General features: G+C 39.6%; 10 protein-coding genes and 1 non-coding gene across 11 annotated transcripts; 7 read left to right on the forward strand and 4 right to left on the reverse strand.

Annotated features, from left to right (window-relative positions):
• Window positions 1-1,207: 1,207 nt before the first annotated feature.
• Window positions 1,208-2,609, reverse strand: WALSEDRAFT_61537 (hypothetical protein). Its single transcript, XM_006960586.1, has one exon. The coding sequence runs from the start codon at window positions 2,177-2,179 to the stop codon at window positions 1,499-1,501; it is 681 nt and encodes a 226-aa protein (XP_006960648.1). The 5' UTR covers window positions 2,180-2,609; the 3' UTR covers window positions 1,208-1,498.
• Window positions 2,610-3,454: 845 nt separating this feature from the next.
• Window positions 3,455-4,467, forward strand: WALSEDRAFT_49225 (hypothetical protein). The gene is made up of 3 exons (XM_006960587.1): window positions 3,455-4,092; window positions 4,145-4,394; window positions 4,442-4,467. The coding sequence occupies exon 1, from the start codon at window positions 3,702-3,704 to the stop codon at window positions 3,948-3,950; it is 249 nt and encodes an 82-aa protein (XP_006960649.1). The 5' UTR covers window positions 3,455-3,701; the 3' UTR covers window positions 3,951-4,092; window positions 4,145-4,394; window positions 4,442-4,467.
• On the forward strand, window positions 3,498-3,659 carry WALSEDRAFT_22711 (hypothetical protein; the record flags this gene model as incomplete). The annotated part of the gene is made up of 1 exon (XM_006960588.1): window positions 3,498-3,659. One exon carries the CDS (start codon window positions 3,498-3,500, stop codon window positions 3,657-3,659), a length of 162 nt encoding a protein of 53 aa, XP_006960650.1.
• Window positions 4,468-7,434: 2,967 nt separating the features above from the next.
• Window positions 7,435-8,705, forward strand: WALSEDRAFT_34136 (L-asparaginase, type II; the record flags this gene model as incomplete). The annotated part of the gene is made up of 4 exons (XM_006960589.1): window positions 7,435-7,873; window positions 7,919-8,072; window positions 8,120-8,452; window positions 8,501-8,705. 4 exons carry the CDS (start codon window positions 7,438-7,440, stop codon window positions 8,682-8,684), a joined length of 1,107 nt encoding a protein of 368 aa, XP_006960651.1. The 3' UTR covers window positions 8,685-8,705.
• Window positions 8,706-8,760: 55 nt separating this feature from the next.
• Window positions 8,761-12,097, forward strand: WALSEDRAFT_70708 (SIN1-domain-containing protein; the record flags this gene model as incomplete). The annotated part of the gene is made up of 5 exons (XM_006960590.1): window positions 8,761-8,783; window positions 8,826-10,399; window positions 10,446-10,520; window positions 10,565-10,914; window positions 10,965-12,097. 5 exons carry the CDS (start codon window positions 8,761-8,763, stop codon window positions 11,619-11,621), a joined length of 2,679 nt encoding a protein of 892 aa, XP_006960652.1. The 3' UTR covers window positions 11,622-12,097.
• Window positions 10,564-12,482, reverse strand: WALSEDRAFT_61539 (hypothetical protein). Its single transcript, XM_006960591.1, has 6 exons — window positions 12,474-12,482; window positions 12,377-12,425; window positions 12,282-12,333; window positions 12,144-12,234; window positions 10,967-12,097; window positions 10,564-10,915 (listed from the first exon to the last, which is right to left on the reverse strand). Exons 1-5 carry the CDS (start codon window positions 12,474-12,476, stop codon window positions 11,756-11,758), a joined length of 537 nt encoding a protein of 178 aa, XP_006960653.1. The 5' UTR covers window positions 12,477-12,482; the 3' UTR covers window positions 10,564-10,915; window positions 10,967-11,755.
• Window positions 12,483-12,692: 210 nt separating this feature from the next.
• Window positions 12,693-12,766, forward strand: WALSEDRAFT_t98. Its single transcript has one exon. It is a non-coding gene; the product is annotated as a tRNA-Phe (tRNA).
• Window positions 12,767-13,434: 668 nt separating this feature from the next.
• WALSEDRAFT_49230 (Pre-mRNA-splicing factor 3) lies at window positions 13,435-15,943 on the reverse strand. The gene is made up of 10 exons (XM_006960592.1): window positions 15,890-15,943; window positions 15,833-15,839; window positions 15,423-15,788; window positions 15,230-15,370; window positions 15,087-15,182; window positions 14,741-15,038; window positions 13,797-14,696; window positions 13,704-13,751; window positions 13,513-13,655; window positions 13,435-13,461 (listed from the first exon to the last, which is right to left on the reverse strand). The coding sequence occupies exons 3-7, from the start codon at window positions 15,594-15,596 to the stop codon at window positions 14,089-14,091; spliced, it is 1,317 nt and encodes a 438-aa protein (XP_006960654.1). The 5' UTR covers window positions 15,597-15,788; window positions 15,833-15,839; window positions 15,890-15,943; the 3' UTR covers window positions 13,435-13,461; window positions 13,513-13,655; window positions 13,704-13,751; window positions 13,797-14,088.
• A 15-nt stretch (window positions 15,944-15,958) lies between these two features.
• Window positions 15,959-17,271, forward strand: WALSEDRAFT_58817 (Bin3-domain-containing protein). The gene is made up of 7 exons (XM_006960593.1): window positions 15,959-16,001; window positions 16,052-16,146; window positions 16,191-16,236; window positions 16,280-16,463; window positions 16,511-16,790; window positions 16,835-16,943; window positions 16,992-17,271. Exons 1-7 carry the CDS (start codon window positions 15,971-15,973, stop codon window positions 17,018-17,020), a joined length of 774 nt encoding a protein of 257 aa, XP_006960655.1. The 5' UTR covers window positions 15,959-15,970; the 3' UTR covers window positions 17,021-17,271.
• Window positions 17,272-17,319: 48 nt separating this feature from the next.
• WALSEDRAFT_30494 (hypothetical protein) lies at window positions 17,320-18,488 on the forward strand (the record flags this gene model as incomplete). The annotated part of the gene is made up of 2 exons (XM_006960594.1): window positions 17,320-17,580; window positions 17,634-18,488. The coding sequence occupies 2 exons, from the start codon at window positions 17,320-17,322 to the stop codon at window positions 18,486-18,488; spliced, it is 1,116 nt and encodes a 371-aa protein (XP_006960656.1).
• Window positions 18,489-18,605: 117 nt separating this feature from the next.
• On the reverse strand, window positions 18,606-21,538 carry WALSEDRAFT_61540 (kinase-like protein). Its single transcript, XM_006960595.1, has 3 exons — window positions 21,358-21,538; window positions 20,379-21,308; window positions 18,606-20,331 (listed from the first exon to the last, which is right to left on the reverse strand). The coding sequence occupies exons 1-3, from the start codon at window positions 21,511-21,513 to the stop codon at window positions 18,772-18,774; spliced, it is 2,646 nt and encodes an 881-aa protein (XP_006960657.1). The 5' UTR covers window positions 21,514-21,538; the 3' UTR covers window positions 18,606-18,771.
• Between the last annotated feature and the right edge of the window lie 25 nt (window positions 21,539-21,563).

Consider the following 21,563-nt stretch of genomic DNA (forward strand, 5'->3'; position numbering starts at 1 on the left):
CACAGAGTATTTATATGTAGAAGACACATAATGGCAAGAATCACCTTGCGAAGAAAGATAACCAAGATCAACATTCGGTTCGAATTAGGTCCAATGCTCAGGAACGCACAAGCTCTTCAAGCCCTTTACGAGTTTTTCAAACCACAATTGACTACGTACCCAAGATACTCCGGTGGTTCGGCGTAACCGAGAAAATTCCCGGACACGCAAATCATCAAGACATTTTACGACACTAGTCAAGAAACGCTTCCTACCAATTCAACATACCATTCAAATCCTCATGCTTTAAGAAGTATTGATGGACGTAGTTTAACTTTGTATCGTCTTAACAATATATTTAGATTTCATCATCATCTGGGTGATGGTGTTGTGGTTGCCTCAGATATTATTGCAATGGTTTTGATTTTCTTTTTACCGAGATTTAGCAGATTAGAATTCAATACGCTGCAGAAAGCGTCAAATACTTTACGGCCAGGTCAAGAAACACTTACAGTTAAACTCAGGAACATGGGTAAAAGGCTTCGCACTGTTAGACATATTTAGGGAATGTTGGCATTCAGGGACATGGGTTAAACATACAGAGTCAGTTAATAGTGATTCGGGAGTAAATCGCCAGACTAGGTCATCACATACGGATGTAGCTTACTTATCATAAACATCCTATGTAGCAGAACGAGTAAGAATTAAGTATTCCATATTTCAACAAGATTCTGAATATTACTTCTTTCAACCGAGGATATGGGTCAAAGAGTAGAAGCTTTACAGCTGTCCGCCTTATGGGTACCAAATATTTTATATAATGATTGCATATGTACTAAGGGATCACGTGTATTGAGTTTCCTTTTTTTATATATTAGATATTCATTGTTAGTTATTTATACCTATAATTTAATATAGCTATTTCTTTGTTGTCTAATTACTTCATATGCTTCTGGCCTTCTTTATCATTCCACTTCACAACTTCAAATGATTATTGGTGATAGCATGACGTTATGATGTAATCATAACTTAACTTTAATCATTTGCGGAATACATGTTACGGCGCCATTTCCCGTATGCTACATGAGTACCACCTCCTTGAATCACACTCTATTTTATTTGCTGGTAATGGTGTAAGAGACATAGACATATAGGCTTCCCAATTGTCTCCATTAGTGAGAGTGAAACATGCCTTACTAGCATGCTTTGCTCTAAAAGAGGTCACAGCACCGGTAAGAGCATCATAGGTAACGTCTACACTTGGAGTCGGCGTGCAACCTCTTCCATTTAAAAGGTGGAAAGTAGCTCCGGTCTGTTGGTTTTATATTATTTTATTTATTTCATCCTAGCTTATTTATTTGTAAACTAGTATACTTTATTATATTTTATATATATCTTTTTGTTATATATTTTTTAGCTTGTTTTGTTTTTCATTAACATATTTTTCAAATGGAGATTAGGTTATCTACTTGGAACCGTACAACACCTAAGTACCTTTCTACATCCTGCAGTAATTATCCTAAATGTTGTATAAGCTACAACTCATCATGGAGAGAGTGTACTTTTTCACAAGTGGGTTGACTGTGTTCATTTCCTTTACAGGCGTAAAACTCCTTATCTTGGTAGAATATTTCATAAACGGGTTGTCCTGTCGACGACATAGCAAATTCAAGCCTTCCACCTCCCTCATGTCTATAGTTTCACATGCTCTTCTAGCCTGTCTTTCTCTCCACTTATCAACTATTTCAATCAGAGCATCATAAATTGTTTGGGTTTCAGCATCAGTACCACAATTTCCTGCTCCTCTGACCTGGAAAGACATCTTATAAGTATCATCAAGCCAAGTGCTAACCTGATCAAAGCAATTTCTACTGGAATAGCCTTCTTGGTGCGCCCTGTCGGCCAAATTCCATAAAAGATTACTCAAGAAACTGTCCACTGTACCTCCTACAATAGTCTGCCACCAAGCTGAAGCTCTAGGTGAACCTGGTACATATCGACCGTTTTCAATATCTCTCACCATTATTGCTTGCTGTTCGGGATTGGTCCTGTTATCATAGATCAATGTATCCAAATCCTTTTGTTCTGCTTCTTCTGGGGGTACAGACATTACAGCAGCATCAGCATGATTAGGTCTTAGGGGACTATAGCCGGTAGATTGGTCTCTCTTACTATAATGATCGGCACAACAGGCTCTCATAGCTAGCTTCTTGTTCAGAGCTCCCGTTTCTGCATCAGCATCACTTATTACTTTATACAAATCACCTCCTACTGTATAAATTGAGGTATAATTTACTTCCCCATCCTGAGTAATGGGATAACGTTCATCCAAATCGTAAATGATATCATCCAAGGACTCTCAAAACATCGTAGTGATCTCCACCTTTATCATAATCAGCGTTACCAGTAGCATTATAATAATATAACAGCCCCTTAGAACTGCGGTTTTGAAGAAAGTCGTGCTTTGAAGCTCCTTCCACATATGCAGCTGAACATAGCATATAAAGAATGGTATAAAAAATCGAGGTAGATTTGATAAAACGAATACGGGACGATCTTCCAACCATGTTATTATTATCTGATATACCATCAACCACGATATATTCTACAAACTAATATGAGAGCCCTTTAATTAAAAGCTAGTTTGAAGTTTTTTTTTTTGAGAAAAATATGTTACGTTATATATACGTGTTATGTTATCTTTTTGTACAAAATGGTCTTATATAGTCTTTACTGTCCACATGTTCCCCGAAGTCCTCAACTTTAGCGAGCCTTGGCATTCATCTTGGATATGTTGATGCCCATTCCTTTACATAATAATCGTAGTTGATTTCCATTTAGTGCTTAAATAAAGATGTCGGCCAATTTATTATGAGTGCGAATTCCCTTTACCTCTATTTCTTTTTGTTCGTGTCTTTCTTTACCCGCATGATATTGTACTCTTGTGTGTTTGAGGCCAGTGATAGATCCGGGGTTGAGGATGTTTGTTAAGGCAGCGGTATTGTCGGTTTTGATTATATGTTGCAGAAATTAAGACTTGACCTTGGAGAAACAAGAGAAAAAAGGGCATTACAATCGATGCCTCAAAAATATAGTAAAAATGTGGAATATTTAAATACATTCAAAAAAACTTAGTTACGATGATTTCGTAGAGCAAATCATTAGCAATTTTAAGAATCATTTTAAAGTTGATTCACCAATTAAAATCACCTCAGTCAATCAACTACTTGATAAAAACACGTGAGCAAAAAAGATAATGACGTTACTGTTACATGAATAGGATTCATCTTAGGTGGTTCTTACTGTACAATTTTTTTCTCATGTGTATATATTCCAGTGTTTCACTATTCTCGTTCCTTTTACTCTTTATACAGTATTACTTGGCCGCGTTCATGTCTAGCTGTATATGCTCATAGTCTTTATGATTCTCATATTGTCTCTTATCGTAGCTTTGATCCATCATTGTCTCCCTTCAGTCTGTGGAACACGTCTGTGTTTCATTTCTTGGTTGACTCTATATGTTCAGGCCCAATATTTGGATTTCAACAAACAAAAAGTCAACCGTTTTATCATATGAAATCCAACTTTCCGTCTGTCTTATACTCCTTAGTGACCTTTCCAAGCACGCCATTTCAGAAGGTTTTAAGTCCGTCACAAAGTTCTCAAGTTCAAAGGCTTGAGCGGATAAGAATACATTTTATCCTGTACTTATAAACCTTTGTATGATAATATATAAATCATTTACGAATGTAATGAAAAACTTTTACCATAATCACCTCTCAACCTTATCACAAGAGATGATATTGTTCTATCACGACATGTCCGAAAACTTTAGAAACAAAGTTGGTCTTATGCTCAGTTTTGCTTTTGTCCAATATGTTATATACCGCATGGGCGGGAGTGAACTCAGAAGTAGCCCAGTCCCGAGTGCAAGAGTCGATAGAGGAAAGCAAAACGGCGAAACCAGGTGATTGTTTTAACGCTTGTATACCCAGTTTACAAAGCCAGGAAAGATAATAGCTGGGCTGTTGGAGGGAGCTGGTTGTGCAGCAGTTGTGCGTATACAATTTAAGCTCTCATATATATAAAAATGAATAAATAAACAAATACGATGTATATAAAAACAGCTAGATTTGAAATATTAGTAAACTAAATATTAAAATAGGACCAAGATATCTAAGGATCCCAGTTTATTCCAAACATAGTCTCTCTTGGGCAGCTTGTGTCGATTCGATTCCTAAACCTGTGCTCTTGTTAGAGGCAAGTAAAATTCAGAATCTTTATTCAATTCAAGCGTTTCCAACTGCTCAGATAATCCTCTCATATGTATTCATCGGTAGATGGCTTCGCGCCCTACCCTTATTACCATTTCCAGCTATTTGAGCATAAGACCGTGCTGAACTCTTACTAACTGCGTTAGAAGTTGGAACTATTTGTTGAGAAATTCCTGACATAGACGTAGATGACCTGATTATACTCATAACAACCGTAACACAAACAAAATTAAGTCTAAAGCAAAACACGAATTTGAAACAAAAAAAACTTCGAAATGTCAACCACATACCAGGTATGAAGGTGAACTATGATCAATTCAGGGGTATCGCTACTCTAGAACAGTCAGAATATATCGCTAAGGCAATGGAGGTTATAAATTACAAGGCATAAGGAGAGAAAGTATTACAATGAGCACTAATCTCATACTATCCAACGAGGAATCCCAAAATATCGTAAGATCACAATGATGGAATGACAACTAAAGCATACGCACAAGCATTAGGAAAATTCGATTGGATAGCGCCAGCTTCAAGATCGGATACATTATTTACAACCAGTATGTGCAGTGGATACCCTCAAAACCCTGGTGTCAAACGATTGAAACACCGTAAGGCAAGATATATGGCTAACTCAAAAACCCACCAAATAGAATCCAGGAGAAAGGCGCAACATTTAGATGGATACGTAAAGGAGTAATACTACATAAAGACATCAAAGGTCATGTAGACGAAGTTTATGCTGGGATACAGCAAGATCAACCAACAGCTGTGTATGTGAATACTCAGGAGGATCAACAACGTGGACCAGCAAATGTGTGGCCAAAAGCACAGGTGAAGCGGAATATAGGGCAATTAAACATAGTTCAAATACAGCAACTTGGCTCAGAAACGTTATGAAACACCTAATATCATAACTAAAAATGCAAACCACGTCAAATTTTATCACAATATCTAAAGAAAGCGAGCATAATGTATGGAAGTCACAAATCGAAAGATACACGTACAAACAAGGCATTCTGTGAGTTGTTCATAAAAAATCACAAAGAACAATGCCATAGAATTAATGATTAAAAATGATCAACGTGCAGAAAAGAACACCATCTAAATCATCATACATAAGAACTAACAGTGGATGCAGTTGGACTTTGAATCGTTTAATATATTTACATTTCATCATTATCATATTAAAAAGATGTCGTCTAAATCGAAAGTCGACATTCTAAGGTGCGTGCATAACAAGGGCCACTGAACTGACTTCAAGAAGATCACGAGAATAGTCATCACGCGCCTGCATTCTTGAGACTTGCGTCGGGACATAACATCAAAATGAATCAGATCACAAGCACCTAAAGTTTAAACATAAGTGAGAAAAAAAGTTCCAAAAGAGTCGTTCTCATATGGGTATCCTCTCTAAACTGTCGCTTCATCAATGATATTTATTCAAATGGAAAGCGTTATATGACGCAAAACGGAGAATTATCTGGCCATTTCACGGAAGGCTTTGTGAATTACACAATCACCCAAATACACTTGATTTTCTTTCAAGATCTTTCGAATTTAAAAAGCTTTTCAAAACAAGTCTTTAATTTAAAACACGACCAATCGTGAGAATATGTTATCTATTAAAATTATCCACTTGTTGCTGAAATTTTATTATTCATCACAAATTTACAAGCTGTACACACTATTGGTGATGGTTTAAATCAGAAACCACAAGTTCTATGATGGGGGGTGGTCTAGATAATAACGGCCTGATATCCGTTTTTCAAAGACCTAGGAATCCACAGCCATTTAGAATAAATGCTTCTGTTGTATTTATAGGTCTTCCTTTGGCTTCCATAGTACTTCCACTCTGCTCTACGTTGTCCAGGGAAATATCCATGGTAGTAAAAGACAAATTGAGACACTGGTTGCATGAGGATCAACACCCTCAAAAATTAAATTCAAGCAAATGCTCCAAGTAGTTAAAGGTTTGGATTGTAATCGACCAGAGACTTGCCGGTAGAAGATGACGCAACTTGTGCGGCAGGATCACTAGGCGGTCACACAGAGCCTTCATCGTATATGACTATCAATAATAAGCTCTGTTAAAGGAAGAGATAATATCTAGCCTATTCGCTTAGAGGAGGATTGAAAATTGAAAAGAACAAGACATTCCCAATGAAGATGCCGTTGATGTATTTGATAACAAATAGTATGACTTGAAAGTACCTTCGATTTTTGAGGTTTGTAGCATCAACAAGACAATTTCATCTTTGCCTGGTCTCAAGGAGGCCAGCATAGGTTTGAGGACGTGCCAATGAGCTCTCATTTGTTGACCTCAACAACATGGAACAGTGCATTCCATAAGCTGCCCCTCAGAGTTGTTTCCATCCGAGACGAAAACTACTTTATTCGCTCGATGGCAGGGTTCTCGAAATGTATGCTCCCACTTCGACAAGTGCCTTTTGAATGAATCAGATGAAAATAAAAGAAACTCGATTGAATGAGAAAAATAAATAATGTATACATGTATAAGTCGAGAAACCTCCAAAATTCTCTTACTGATGTGCTGCTTAAGATATGACGCATAATGTAGACTTAATTTATTATTACAGATCCCAGATAAAGCTATCTTTCAGGTCCTATCACTTGAATGTGCTGCAATCATGTAAAAATAACATTTGACAACGGAAACCTTAATATCGCATATATATATACATATATGTATATCCACCTTTTATTCCGACTTTCAAGATGCAAATGTAAATGCGATAGAGATAATTCGTTGACGTACATAATTGCATCTTTGTGTGAAATTAATCCCTGAGTTACTTACCCTGTCTACATATCGGCGATCGGTATTGGAACAATCGACTAAGGTTTTGTATCACAGAGAGATAGAATACACTAAAAGACAGGCACGTTCGATGCACGATCTTCTTTTTACATAATTCTTTTAACAATGGTTCTTGGCAATGCTGCAGAGAAGACTATGAAATACGTGGAAAAGCGCTTGAAGCGGCGAATTTCCCAAATGTTGATAAAATTACACACCTAGCGACAAGGAAGAGTTATTTTTATACAACGCTCGTGCCTCGCATGACCTCGCAACGATCCTCTACTGGCTCGTTACCGATCTAAGCGACGGACTCATTGATTCAGTTTGATAAGATACGATCTTTATCACAAACCACCAACACCGATGCGTCTTCAAGCTTTGACCACCCTCACTACTGCTGCTTTCGCTGCTGCAGCACCATTCAAGGCTCGCCAAGAAGAACCAAAGGTACCAAACGTTACCGTTATCGCTACTGGTGGTACTATTGCTGGTGTCGGCTCAACTTTCGACACCACAGGTTACAAAGCTGGTGTTAGACCAATTGTAGACATACTCGGCGATATTCCAGATATCGAGACACGCGCCAATGTATCTACAATCCAATACAGCAACTTGGCTTCAGAAGCAATCGTTTCTACTGACATGGTTGCTATTGCTAAGCTCGTAAATAACCTTCTTTGCGCACCAGACGCAGATCAAGATGGTGTTGTTATTACTCAAGGTACAGACACCACTGAGGAAACCGCATTCCTCCTCGATTCTCTCATCAACTGCAACAAGCCAGTCGTTGTTACTGCTAGTAAGTAGACTATCGACTGTTTGAGGTTATTCTTATCCGTTTCAGGTATGCGTCCAGGTACTGCTGTTAGCCCAGACGGCCCAGGTAACCTCCTCGACGCCATCACACTCGCTGGTTCCGAAACCGCAAAGGACAGAGGCGCTATGGTTGTTTTGAATGACAAGATTCAATCGGCCTTCTACACTAGCAAGATGCAAGCGTAAGTACATTCTCTGTTTGTTTAGACAAAAAAACTAATTTGCATAGAAACAACATGAACGCTTTCTCAGAAGAGAACGCAGAAATCGGTGGTTTCCTTAACTATGAGCCATACTTCTATTACACCGCTTCACAGCCATTCTTTAAGAAAACTTTCAACCTTGATGAAACACTCAAGAAGAACGATACTGCTCTTCCAAAGGTCGATGTCATCTATGGCTCACAAGACTTTGACACCAACCTTTTGATTGCTGCAGTAGCTGCTTCAGACGCCAAGGGTATTGTAATCCAAGGTGTTGGTGAGGGTAGCATTCCAACTTTCGCTGAAGACACTATCAACTCAATTGTCGAACAAGGTATCCCAGTTGTCGTTAGTGCTAAGTAAGTACTGAACTACTTTATCAAAATTGTCAAATTAACACCCGTTAGGCCAGTTTACGGTGCAGCAGCTCCAAAGGAAGATGCCTCAGAAGCATCATACATCAAATCTGGCTTCGTAAAGGCTGCCCAAGCTAAGATCTATTTAGAGCTCGCATTGGCCAACGACTACTCAATGGACGACATCAGAACGCTCTTTGAAGGTGACTTGCGTTCATCAATCTTCCACCAATAAATTATAGACAAATAGATGGAATTTGTACATATTTCTTTTTATATGGATATTAACTCCTTGATTGATAACCGTGATTATGAGCTTAGTGAGCGATACGGAGTAAGTAAGGAAATATAAGGAGATAAAGCTAAATAGCTATAGTTATCATTTACAATTACTAAGATTAGCATTCATACGCCATGTATCTCCATCTACACCACTTAAATTAGCGAAATCATCGACAAATCCATACTTGAACGTAGCAGGATTGACAGATGTAGAGAGATGGCCAGAGATGGAGCATATTCCAGCGTCACCAACGTTAAATAATGCTTACACACTCACTCAAGCTTCAAAATCATCTGATCTCATCAAACCTGACGACGTACCGGCAACGCGAGGATCCAGTTTACAATATACCCAGACTATCGTTGGACCTGGTCGTTCTTTAGCTTTGAGTATGCGTACAAACGCTAGATTATCGCAGGATGTCGCTGGTAGGCGCCGTGCTCCAGTTGAGCAACGTCAACGATATTTGAAACCTGGAAAAAGCGATGTAGATTCCAGTCATGATGAGCCACCACCTGTTATCGTACATGGTGAGGATAATGAGGAGTCTGACACCGACAATATCCAAACAATACAATCGGATGAGGATGAGGACGATTACGTAGTTGATTATGATTCTCAATTAGTTAGAAATGGTACTTCACCATCATCCGCTTCATACAATGTCACATCGCAAGTACCGAATAACAATTCATTGTTGACCAACGTCAATTCACAAACACTTTCAAGTGCAGATATACCATTGCAAACTAGAAATACCCATACTTACTTAGAGACCAGGCCTAGAGGAACTAGTACCTCTACAGCTGATGCAGATGATGAGGATGACTTCAGGCAACAACAAATTCCACGTATTGCATCCAAAATACCAGATGAACAGACAAGTATTGGCAAATTCAGCAAGACGACCACAAATAGTCCGCCAATTTCAGTTGCACAACCACCACATAGTCCTCTAGCATTGGCAGTCCACAACAATACGTCAAGGTTGCTAGATAGCAAAAGACCACTGACAATGACCAGAGGTAACAGTCTAAGTGCTGTTGAGGAGTTGAATCAGGAGACACAACAGCCCCAAGTGCAGTCAAATGACTCGCGGCAAAGTCCCCAGAGTGCGGTTGCCAATAGATTTAGATCTGCCTCAGTTTCTACTACCACTACCACTGCTCATGCTATCGACGATCGTAAAGTCGATCCGCGGATATTGCAAAAGATAAACAAAGAAAAGGATAAAGATAATGCCAAAGCCGATTTACTGAAGAAGCGACCACTACATCCACCTCAGCAAAGTACAGTCTCTGCTCTAAGTAAGCTCATACAAACCAAAACAGAAGCCCAGAAAGCTTCTCAGAACGGAAGAGAAGTTAGCTATAACCCATTCAGAAGGCTTTATGCTGCTATGGACGCCTCTGAAATTGGCTCCTCTGTGAAGTTGAGCTTGTACTTCCCCCACTCAAACAAACCAAGAGAACCAATCCGTGTACAAATACGCAAAGATGCCACTTGTGAAGAGGTGATTGGTTTTGGATTGTACTTATTTGTTGAACAACGAGAGAAAGATAGCAAGGAAATGCTAGGAAATAACACCGATGATATTAAATGGACGCCCGAAGGTTGGAATTTGAGAATAGTTGAGGAAGATGGTGAAGTCGACGAGGATTTCCCTGGTGAGTATTCACATTGATAAGTGATGGCATTCTAACTGTTTGTAAGCATTGGATAGGCTGAGACCGGTATCAAAGTTCTCATTTGACGAGCTTGCAATATGTGAAGCTACAGCAGCTCAAGGTAGGTGGTATTTTTGATACAGTTAATTTACTAATAAAATTAAGTTCGTTCCAATCAACTGGCGGTTTCTAAAGTGCAGCGCCGTCAATCGCGGATAACAGAGGATCCATTCACTGGCACGGTCAATAGCAATAACAGTAATGGTTCTACTGGCAATCCATTACTTGCTCCAAGTAATCCAACCAACGCATCCTCATCTTCCTTAGAAGGAGCCATAGAGCAAAGCCATCAGATCATAACACCAACTTTATCAAGAAGCGCAACTGCTGGTGTCAGTAGCTCACTTGCTCCAAGTGTTTACTTGAGAATAGAAGTACATCCAACTGCCGATGTCAGCTACACGACCACTGTTAGTGTACCGAGCGATATGTACTTACAGGACGTATTGGAAATGGTAGGTTATACAGCTACTGCATTTAGTAAGTCTGATTAACATATTCACAGGTTTGTACGAAGAAGAACCTTAAGAATCCGAATAGCTGGGCGTTACTCGTCAAGTCTGCTGCTCTAGTTATACCACTTGACAGAACAGTTGCTTCATTAGAAGGTGTATCATCGTTGATGCTCGTCAAGCGCTCTCATATTGACGCTGATCTGCGTTTGGATAGGCGTATGGAGATGGCTAGAAGTACTAATCCAAATGCATCAATCTTCAAGCGCTTGAGTAAGGATCCAAGAAGTACGATAGGTTCACGTCAAGGCACAAATTCAGCGCTTGATTATACATCAGCTTATAGGAAGTACACAGTCAACAGACGTATATTGGGATTGGTCGGTAAACATGAGCGTGTCTTGGCTATCGATGGTGATTGGATACACTTGATGCCTCCTGAACAGAAAGCTGCACTTATTGATTCAAGCACAAAAACACGTTCTTACCATGCAGCCAACATTAAAACGTGCAAACAGATTAAGAAAGGTGAACAACATTTCAGAATTGATTTCTGGCGTGGAGGTAATCACGTTAAGCGATACGAATTTGAAGCAGAGAGTGTGAGAGAAGCTAATGAAATAATCACCCAAGTAAAAAACTTGATGGCTTTGTTCAAAAGTGAACGCAATCAACTCGCTCGGATAGCTTCGAAGAACGAATATTATTAGAACACTCTCGAGTGAAAGTCTAATTCATGATATTTGTACAAGATGCATAGTTAAATTAAAGATTAGCTTGTGTACCACCTGATAAAAAGGAATGGAGAAGGAATGTAAACTTCTAATCGTTCTAATAGAACTTTTTAGTCCATGTCCATGCTCATTTTCTGACCAGATCCACCTGCAGAAGCAAGATTTGAACGTTTGGCAGGTACTTTGACCTTTTGTTTGACTGTTTGAGCGGATGCAGCAGCTTTTGCGCTTGCTTTGATACCAGGGAGAAGGTTGATTGATTTTGAGACCTCCTTCTTGTCTGCCAATTTGCGTCTTTGTGAGTTTGCGGCCATTCTGTTCTTCCAGAAAGCGACTTCACGACGTTTACGAATTTCACCAACTCTGTTCATAGCCTTGAGTGTAGCTGCTACTAATTGTCTGTTGTATCTGACTGGTACGTGTCTACGCTTCTCAAATTCGAGAGTTGAATCCTTCAAACTTGTGAGTTTAATTAGGATTTACGAGAATAAAACTCACGATTGTCATTTCTTTACCTGCAGCCTTACGGAAAGCCTTAGTCCATCTGAGCTTACGTGGGTTACGCTTCATCTTGAAGTTCTTATGGCACCTATTTTCACAGTCAGTTTAAGCAAATAATCGATGAATTTGACATACTTTGATGAACAGAATCTGAAGTATTTACTGTCATTGCGCACGAATGCGGTTCCTACTCTCATTTAGCTGCGCTGGTCTGAATTCTTCCTACTCACCATGACCTGGGTATACGTTTCCAGAACAGAAGTAACAGTGCTCAATACGCTTATGGTCGTTAGATCGTCGGTTGGCATTTCACTCTCCTATACTCACCATCCTGGCGGCACTTGATAAGAGAAGATTGAGGCCTCATCAGCAAATTTCTTATAAAAAATAAACTAGAGGCTGTGAGCTGTGGTTAATTTATTGGTACTTTTTGGATGATTCCGCGTCTCCTGGTGGTAGTTTCAGCAGCATTGGGCCAGATTTGAACTGATTTTTTATTCTGAGCCGTCCCGTCTCCCTCTAAGCTTTCTTTCACTCTTTCAAGAAGCCGATAGGATAGCGGAAATCCCGAAATCCTAAAGTTCATGTTGAGGTCCCAGGTTCGAGTCCTGGTAGATGCACACGCATCTGTAGCTCAGCGGTAGTAGCGCAACACTAGTACTGGGCGGCTTCTTTTTGCCTTTTTGCGTGGCTTATTTTCATTTATATGTTTACTTTTTTAAACCCATCAACAAAACATCTAGCCTTGTATTTTGGCCCCATTCAAGTACCTATTAGTGGATATTTTGCATACATTCACATGCCTACTCGTCAAGCTATGCTTAGATTAATCTCGAGAAGCTTCCTTCCAGGACAATAATAGTCAAACACGTCATGTAAAATAAATAATAATAAAGACACAATTTGAGCAACTACAATTCATCTCTCCAGACCGCATGTGTGTCGTGGTAATTTGCACCACGCAATCTGATACTACCGTCGTCGAGGTATTCCGTCACGATAGGACTTGCTGCAGGTCTAAATTTATATTCATGGGAGTATCTTTAACGTGTTAGCGAATATGTTTCTATAATTGTGACACTTGCCTATCTGAATGCGTAACTCTTGGTTTGGTATTTGCCAACTTGGTCTGAAGAACTTGGAAGAGAATGAAACCAATAATTAATGCCAAAATACCAGTTATTACATTTTGGCGTATCTTGGCGTATCGCACTCTCTTTGCGTGGGTGTTGTAATTGATCGACATATTAAGTTGTGATGGTAATCGCTTAACCTTAACTCAAGGTAGAAGGTGATGTTTTATTATGTAAACCAAATAAGGAAGGTATCAGATCAGAAACAAAGAGAACGCTCATATAATCAGAACAGTATGATTCATCGTGATTTACAGTTGACGATAGTCAAAACGTATCAAGACTTATTTGCCACAAGTGCAAGTTTGGCCACCTTACTTCTATCAGCGAGGTTACTACAACATCGACTATCACTTACATTGGCAGCTGTCACCACCTGATAGACTATTAGTTCTTATGTCTCCTATATTTATGTAAAACTTACAGCTGCAGCTACATCCGTTGTTGACGAGTACTTGAGTGTATTGCATTCCTATTACTCATTAGTAAGACAAACTTATTTCATCACACTACACACTTTTAGTTCTTCAAAGTTCAATTGAGAAAAGGAAAAAGTCGATTGGGTAGAAATTTAAATCGCTGTCAAGCTCCCCTGCATCTGGCTTACCTCATCATCACATGGGATCAGCAGATGATCTTCTTCCAAGAGATATATAAAAAGATTCGCGGCAAGTTTGCCGTTGTTTATAAAACATCCAGATTCTTATCTGAATACTTAATTAATTATCACTATTCGGAAGATTTCGAAGTGGCACGAATTATCATAATTTGAAAACTTCTTTTGAATAAATATAAATGCATTGTGTATATTACTCAACTGTCTGTACCTTGGCTGTATCCCAATATCCTGCTAGTGATTCGCCTAAGAACTCCTTCGCTTCCCTGTCGCTCGGCATCTCCCTCGTAATAAATCGGTTAAAAAGTCTATCTCGAGTTGGTCCCTCCCATATAAGATGACAGTAATTATCAGCCAGTGACTGTGGTTGCTCTTCTCCTTCATCATTAGTGGGCCCCCTAGTCTCCTCCGTCCAATCAATGCGGACAGTCATTAGTCTCTTGTAAGCTTTCATACTCTTTTCTGATCCTTCGACATATATAAAATGGAATTTCTCATTTTGTAACCAACATCCAGAAAGACCATGTTGTTGTGCATTCTTACGTACTTTGAATTGATGTGACGGATTTGACATATTCTTAATTTTGAAAACTGCACCACGCGTACCTCTAGCCTTCTCATTCTCGAGACGTTTATTTTCATCCTTTTCGTGTCTTTGCTCTTTCGTCAATTTATTCTCCTCATTCATACGTTCGTGGTCTATTTTACGCTTTTGCATATCCCTGCGAACCTTTGCTTCTACCTTAGTTGGATCCTGGATTGCATCACTTGCTAAAACACGCATTAAGTTTGACAGTTTGACTAGAGCAATGTTAAACAAATTGGATATGAAATAGAATACATACCTTTTGGTGGATCTGGAGGGAGTAATCCCATCTTAATTCTATCCCTTTTATCACTCAACTCTGCTTGTCTCCTCTGTTTACGCATCTTTTTCATTTCCTTCTTTGTCAATTTCAAGTCGAGCTTAGCAAATCTTGATCTATCGTGAGGCGCTGGTATAGGGATAGGATGTTGAACGTAAAGTGTAATCAGAGAATCTTCAGTTTCTATCTTTGCATCCTTGTTGAGATCCTCAGGATATGCTTCTTGGTTATGAAGTAGAGGTTGATCCCACCATTCGACAGCAGGTGGTGGTGGTCTCTATGGAAATTGTTAGAGTTGTTCAATTGTTCCTAAGATCAACCCCACCTTGACAGCACGCTCTGATGCGGCTTCAGATTCACCTGTGATACCAGCTTTTCTGGCATTTTCATCTATTTTACGTTTAAGTTCTTCTAATTTAGCCTTTCGTGGTCATGAGGAAGAGAAAGAGATTGACAGTCGGTACCTACTTCATTGCGTACCGCATCAGCTTGAGCTATATATTTTCCTGGTCGTGAGAAGACAAATTGACGTTTACGTCTGTTAGTATCTTCTCCTTGATCTTGAAGGTAAGGGTTTGAAGAAACGGCTGGAGTTGCCCCTTTGTTAGCCTATGGATGACTTCGATTAGGAATAGATCACATCATAGAGTGCAAAAAATACCTTTATGGACGTAAACTTAGGAGCGTTGGCAGATACATTCGCAGGGGATGCACTACCACTTAAAGTGGCTAGAAGTGGATGGCTAGCTGTACCTAAACCACTTCCAGGTGCTTTAATATCTGTCCTTTTAGCGTCTGCGTTTGGATTTATACGCGATTGAGTACGCTCTTTCATCTCTTGCGTTTTACGCGCTATTTCAGCCCTACTTTTAGCAATGGCTGAATTGAGATCAGTCTTAGGTGCAGCTTCCTGATTTGATTGATTTGATTGATTAGGCTGTGACCAACTAGCCGTAAGTTTAGCGACTCTAGCTTTAGCTGCTGCTAATTTATCCTGCACTGATTGAGCTTGCGTAGGTTGTGCATCCTGAAGAGTAAGAGATGAGATAATAAATAAAGAGATAAGCTTACTGGAGTGCTATAATGTAAATGATTAGATAATGTTATATAATTTGATAATATACACACCTCCGTAGTCGTTTTGACGCTGTATCTTCGCTCGTATCTAGAGATCTCTTGTTTCCAGACATCGAAGTTGAAGTTTAAGAAATGACAGCGCCCATACACGGGAATTATAAAAGTGCAAGATGCTTTTAATTACGATACGCTAGTGTTAACCTTATATCCTAGATTACTACTCTAAAAGACAGAATACTGTGAATGGTACAGACGCGAGAATAGACGCACTGGGAAGTGACTTTTGCGATAAATTACGCGATAAGGATGTATGTTATGTTACATATTACAATAAAATCTCATTGTTTCCTAGATACTGGATGTTGGTTGCAATGAAGGAAAAATAACAATCGAAATTGGTGCGTTATAACACAATTCACTACCAAATTTAACTTTTTACAGCTAGAAAGTTCTCTCCAAAGTTCATCTTAGGTGTCGATTTAGATCCTGCACTCATACATCGCGCTACAAAGGAACTTAAGGTTGCATGGTCGACGAGCAAACCAATAGAGGGTAATGAGAAGGGCAAGAGAAAGCGTAAAGATGATACCGAGGTAGCTGAAACAGGCTACTTTCCTTTATCGATGTGGGTATGATATAAGGCATATCATTTCGTTATCTAAGACAACACAGGCCGAGTATGTTTGGATTCCTCCCTTTCCCAGAGTCTTCGACGTCATTTCCATGCAACATCGAGTTCAAGAAGCTAGACGTAATGCAAGGAAAGCTGGAAACCAATGGGTATGACGTTATTCTAGCGTTGTCAATAACAAAGTGGATACATTTGAATGGCGGTGACGATGGTTTAATTCTATTTTTTAAGAAGCTCTACGAAGCTCTAAAGGAAGGTGGTGAGCTCGTATTAGAAGCTCAACCTGTCAAATCGTATCAGAATGCAGTCAGCGATATGCATGTACGTAGTTGTTCTTTATATGGTTTCACTAACTTTGCTTCTAGCAATTAAAACCGACATTTGAGAAATTGACGATTGATCCTAGTCAATTTGAAGCACTTCTAGTGAATGAAATTGGATTCAGAGAGGTGCGACATTGCGTGGGTATGCGAGGTAAGTGAATGGCTAATCTTTGTCTTTACAGCTCACAATTTTGTCTAGATAGAGGAGTCTCAGTGTACACCAAGTAGTATGATAATTTTCATGCAAATTGGCAACTACCGCTAAGCTAATGAACATAATACAACTTAATAAGATTATAAATAGACCATAATATCAACATACCAGCCTTCTCTTCTGGGATATACGGTACGACGTCAGCAGCAGCAAAATTAGAGGAGCAGAAGGGAATGATAAATATAAAGTCTAATAGAACACTCATAATAAAGTAGAATTACTGTAAATATCTAAATTTTTTTTCTACAATATTGACCTTCCAATCAAATTTATACGACGGCTTCTTCAACGACTACAAAGAGCCTCAAGAAAAATGTCAGCTGCTCGTCCAACCGTCAACGTACACGGTGGTGAAGCCTCATCATCATCCGTACCACTCCCAGCTGTTTTGACCGCACCAATCCGTTTGGATGTTGTCGCTGCTGTTCACAAGTCAATTGCTAAGAACAAGCGTCAACCATACGCTGTCAGCCCACAAGCAGGTGAACAAACCTCAGCTGAATCATGGGGTACTGGTCGTGCCGTTGCACGTATTCCACGTGTTGGTGGTGGTGGTACTCACCGTTCTGGACAAGTGAGTGAAATTTTTAGACTTTTATAGACCCATTTCTAACAAACTTAATACAGGCTGCCTTCGGTAACATGTGCCGTGGTGGACGTATGTTCGCTCCAACCCGTGTCTGGAGAAAGTGGCACGTCAAGGTCAACCAAAACCAACGCCGTTTCGCTGTCGTCTCAGCATTGGCTGGTTCATCCCTCCCATCATTGGTCCTTGCACGTGGTCACAGAGTTGAGCAGCTCGAGGAAGTTCCATTGGTTGTTCCATCATCAACTGAGTCTATCCAAAAGACTAAGCAAGCTATTGACTTGTTGAAGTCTGTAGACGCATACGATGATGTCGTCAAGGTATCAAACTCACGTGGTAGACGCGCAGGTAAGGGTAAATACCGTAACCGTCGTTACCGTCAACGTAGAGGTCCATTGGTTGTCTACGATGAGGACAAGGGTATCACCAAGGCTTTCCGTAACTTGCCAGGTGTTGAATTATGTAACGTTCGTCGTCTCAATCTCCTTCAATTAGCACCAGGTGGTCACATTGGTAGATTCATCGTCTGGACTGAAGGTGCCTTCAAGTTACTCGATGAAATCTTCGGTACCTTCGACAAGCCATCCGCTCAAAAGCTCGGCTACACTCTCCCACGCGCTAAGATTGCTAACGCTGATATCACCCGTGTCATCAACTCAGATGAAATTCAATCAGTTGTTAAGCCAAAGGGTCCAAAGCAAACTAGACGTCCATGGACACAAAAGAAGAACCCACTCCGTAACAAGGGTGTTCTTTACAGACTTAACCCATACGCTCAATCATTGCGTCGTCAAGAAATCCTCAAGTCAGAGAAGAACAGAAAGTCAACCGTTAAGAAGTCTGCTCCATCTGGCCAAGCTTCAAAGGAATTCCTTGAGAACCTCTTGGCTCCATAAGTTAGTCGCTTACTTACTCATTGATGTATTATCGTTCATACATTTGATGTGTTTTTTTTAAAAATAGAAAGTTATTAGATCACAAAATTTTACAAAGATAATCTGTGGTTGTTGTGAAAGTTTAAAGTGTTCAGTTGTTATTTAATAAAAAGGGATTGATGTGATGATCCAGATGCAAAATAATGATTGAATGCTAATATTGTTTGTTTGAGTTGGGTATGATTGTTTTGGCTTCAAATGAAAGTATTTTTAAATAAAAGTTAAATGTTTAAAGAACGTGTGTCTATAGTTGATTTCTTGGTTTATCTATTGACTCGTTTGATACTGGTGGGGGTGGCGCCAATTTAGCAGATTGGTTCACCTTTGATGGACTCAATGACATTGAAGGTGAACGTGATGTTATTGCAAATGATGATGTACGCGATCTACGTGGTGTGATCTCTAATGTATCTGGTTCATCGTCTTCACTACTAGATGACTCTTCAACTTCATCATAAGTTTTGATAACTTGATGTGATTGTTGCGATGTATCTTTTTGCAACTTAAAAGTCGCAAGTGAGGCTGTATCTGTCATTGATTCATTTCCACCAATACTTGATGATTGTGGTGTTGAATCTGAAGTTGATTGTACATTCGAAATATTGGGTGTTGGCGTCATGTCCACATGCTTCCAACCATCTCCTTTATTCGTCCAATAATGTGTGGGTTGACTTAATTCACTTGGATCATCGCTATCATCATCTGATTGATCATCTATTGCTATTATTGATGAACGTAAATTAGAAGACTGTGAATGTGATAATGTACCACCATTATCGTCATCTAATTCATCGTCACTACTATCAGAATGACCAGATAATTGAACATCTATATCCACATCATCATCATATGGTGGCTGGACTGGTGGTGCTGCTAATGCTGCAGGTCTATGGACTTGATTTGATGATGGTGATAATGAGGATGCAGAAACTTTCCTGAACTCTCTTTGTTCAGGTGAATCACTAGCACCCAATCTTGAATTTGTGGATGAAACTGAGGATTTTCGATTACCCAACGTTAGTCCTTTCAAAAATCCTCGAATGCTACCTTTCTTGGCACTAGCTGGTGATGCTGCTGAACTACGACTGACAGTGGACGTGTCATGTTCATAATCAGTACTACTTAGAGTGCATGTGTCAGAGTTCCCTCTAAGCATGGGTACTGGTGGTACGGGACTTGGTTTCCTTTGAACGCTCTGTTGTGGTGAAAATGTCGGTGAGCTAACTAGTTCATTTGACATTGACATATTCGGTGATTGGAGAACACTAGATGATGACAAATAATGTATTGATTGTCTGCGAGATGATGGATCTGATGGGTTTTGCTGACTTCTGGATGATTGTGATGACGTTGAGGCTGCTCTTGCAAGTCTAGGTTGAGGTGCAACTATAACTGGAACATTATTGCTAGCTTCCTCTACTCTGTTATTAGGAGGATTAGTTGATAAAAATGAGAATCTTCGACTTTGTGATGGTTGATTTTGTAGTGTAGGATCTTTATATAATTGATGTATTGCAGATGTAGGTGCGTATGGATTGTTATCATCGGATGTAGGGTCTAAATCTGACTGCGAATGATAATTATAACTGGATGCGATTGAATCTCTACGTGGTTTACCCGTTGCACCAGTCGCAGCGTTAAACGCATTAGCGATGTGCCTCCAACCGCGTTTGAGACGACCTTTGAAATTTAATGCGGAAGCAACCTCTTCATTAGTAACTTGGACTGCTGGTGAGGCATGAACATCGGTATGCTTCAACCATTCATTAGGTTCGTGAATACCACGAAGAATCCATGGGTGTGTCTAAATAGAGAGTCAAAAAAGTATATAATTAAAAGATTCTAACACACCTTAACCTGAGCTAGAGTAATACGTTTGGTTGGGTCTTTCTCAAAAAGTTTATCGAGTAAATCACGAAGCTGAGCTCCCTCCTCGGTTTCGTATATAGGTAATCTATCTGATCCAGCATAAGGAGGATAAATCACGTCTTGAGTTGGGATGACGTTAAACAATGCATACTCATTTTCAGCAGTGAAAGGAACGTTGCCAAAGAGTAAACAATATAAAGTAACGCCTAAAGCCCAGACGTCTATCGCATTTGTAATTGGTGGTCGTGGTGTATTTCTTGACGAACGCTGGAAACATAACTCTGGTGCGAAAAAAGCGGGACTTCCGGCAGTTTTAGCGAGATCTTGATCAGAAAAAACAGGCTCGGACTCTAAGCTAGATTGAGGGCTATCCAATTGAGTTTCAGATTTATTCTCAATAGTTGACATAGTAAATAAAGGTGACTGTTCAGGACTTTGTGCCCGCAAAGCGTAACTGAAATGACTAACACCAAAATCACTGATTTTAACTCTATGATCAGCAGTCCATAATAAATTCGCTGGTTTTATATCCCTGTGGATAATACCCTGATAGTGCAGGTATTCAAGGCCAAGGATAACATCAGTGAGAGTGGATCTGGCGATATTGATCGTCATTGTTGGGTAATAAATTCTATCTCCGAGATCATTGAAAGACTCCTGCTTCCATTGTACTTCGCCACCGTCCATCAATTCCAATATCATGTAGATTGTCTTTGATGCACCATCATCGATAATCTCCTTTAGCCTGACGACGTTATCGTGCCTTATCTTTTTCAATATCGCGATCTCTTTACAGATCTTCTCGTCTGTTGGTTTTTTATTCAGATTGTTGAAACTTGAGTCTGCAGTAGATGGACGAGATTTCGAGCCGAGTAAACGTTTCTTTGGAGATCTATCGACAATTTTAACAGCCTGTGTGGTATAGATTAGAAATTATATAGGTAAAAGGTATTTTACCCACAAATCTTTCATTAGTCTCTGTATCAATAGCTTCCCTTACACGGCCGTGTTGGCCTTTACCGAGCTCTGAGAGTAGTAGATATTGATTAACTAGTAATCTACCGTACTGATCTCTCGTTTTGACTACCTCAGACGTGAGTATTGTCTGATCGGTCATCTTGATCTTTCTAGATGAGGGTGACGTTAAAAGAAGAAATTACAGTAATA

This window comes from Wallemia mellicola, assembly GCF_000263375.1.
Source record: "Wallemia mellicola CBS 633.66 unplaced genomic scaffold WALSEscaffold_31, whole genome shotgun sequence".
In the NCBI taxonomy this organism is placed as follows: Eukaryota; Fungi; Basidiomycota; class Wallemiomycetes; order Wallemiales; family Wallemiaceae; genus Wallemia; species Wallemia mellicola.

What these genes read in the sequence shown, in the direction of transcription:
- WALSEDRAFT_49225 (XM_006960587.1), top strand. Translation starts at nt 3,702, where the DNA reads ATGATAATATATAAATCATTTACGAATGTAATGAAAAACTTTTACCAT.
- WALSEDRAFT_61539 (XM_006960591.1), bottom strand. An exon ending in AAACGTATACCCAGGTCATG is followed by an intron (nt 12,334 to 12,376) that starts GTGAGTAGGAAG and finishes AAATGAGAGTAG; the next exon opens with GAACCGCATTCGTGCGCAAT. An exon ending in CAGGTAAAGAAATGACAATC is followed by an intron (nt 12,098 to 12,143) that starts GTGAGTTTTATT and finishes ACAAGTTTGAAG; the next exon opens with GATTCAACTCTCGAATTTGA.
- WALSEDRAFT_58817 (XM_006960593.1), top strand. Translation starts at nt 15,971, where the DNA reads ATGACAGCGCCCATACACGGGAATTATAAAA. An exon ending in GGCTACTTTCCTTTATCGAT is followed by an intron (nt 16,464 to 16,510) that starts GTGGGTATGATA and finishes AAGACAACACAG; the next exon opens with GCCGAGTATGTTTGGATTCC. An exon ending in ATGCAGTCAGCGATATGCAT is followed by an intron (nt 16,791 to 16,834) that starts GTACGTAGTTGT and finishes CTTTGCTTCTAG; the next exon opens with CAATTAAAACCGACATTTGA.
- WALSEDRAFT_49230 (XM_006960592.1), bottom strand. Translation starts at nt 15,596, where the DNA reads ATGAAAGAGCGTACTCAATCGCGTATAAATCCAAACGCAGACGCTAAA. An exon ending in CTGATGCGGTACGCAATGAA is followed by an intron (nt 15,183 to 15,229) that starts GTAGGTACCGAC and finishes TGACCACGAAAG; the next exon opens with GCTAAATTAGAAGAACTTAA. An exon ending in CCCTCCAGATCCACCAAAAG is followed by an intron (nt 14,697 to 14,740) that starts GTATGTATTCTA and finishes ACATTGCTCTAG; the next exon opens with TCAAACTGTCAAACTTAATG.
- WALSEDRAFT_61537 (XM_006960586.1), bottom strand. Translation starts at nt 2,179, where the DNA reads ATGAGAGCCTGTTGTGCCGATCATTATAGTAAGAGAGACCAATCTACC.
- WALSEDRAFT_61540 (XM_006960595.1), bottom strand. Translation starts at nt 21,513, where the DNA reads ATGACCGATCAGACAATACTCACGTCTGAGGTAGTCAAAACGAGAGAT. An exon ending in CAGAGACTAATGAAAGATTT is followed by an intron (nt 21,309 to 21,357) that starts GTGGGTAAAATA and finishes TATACCACACAG; the next exon opens with GCTGTTAAAATTGTCGATAG. An exon ending in TTACTCTAGCTCAGGTTAAG is followed by an intron (nt 20,332 to 20,378) that starts GTGTGTTAGAAT and finishes CTCTCTATTTAG; the next exon opens with ACACACCCATGGATTCTTCG.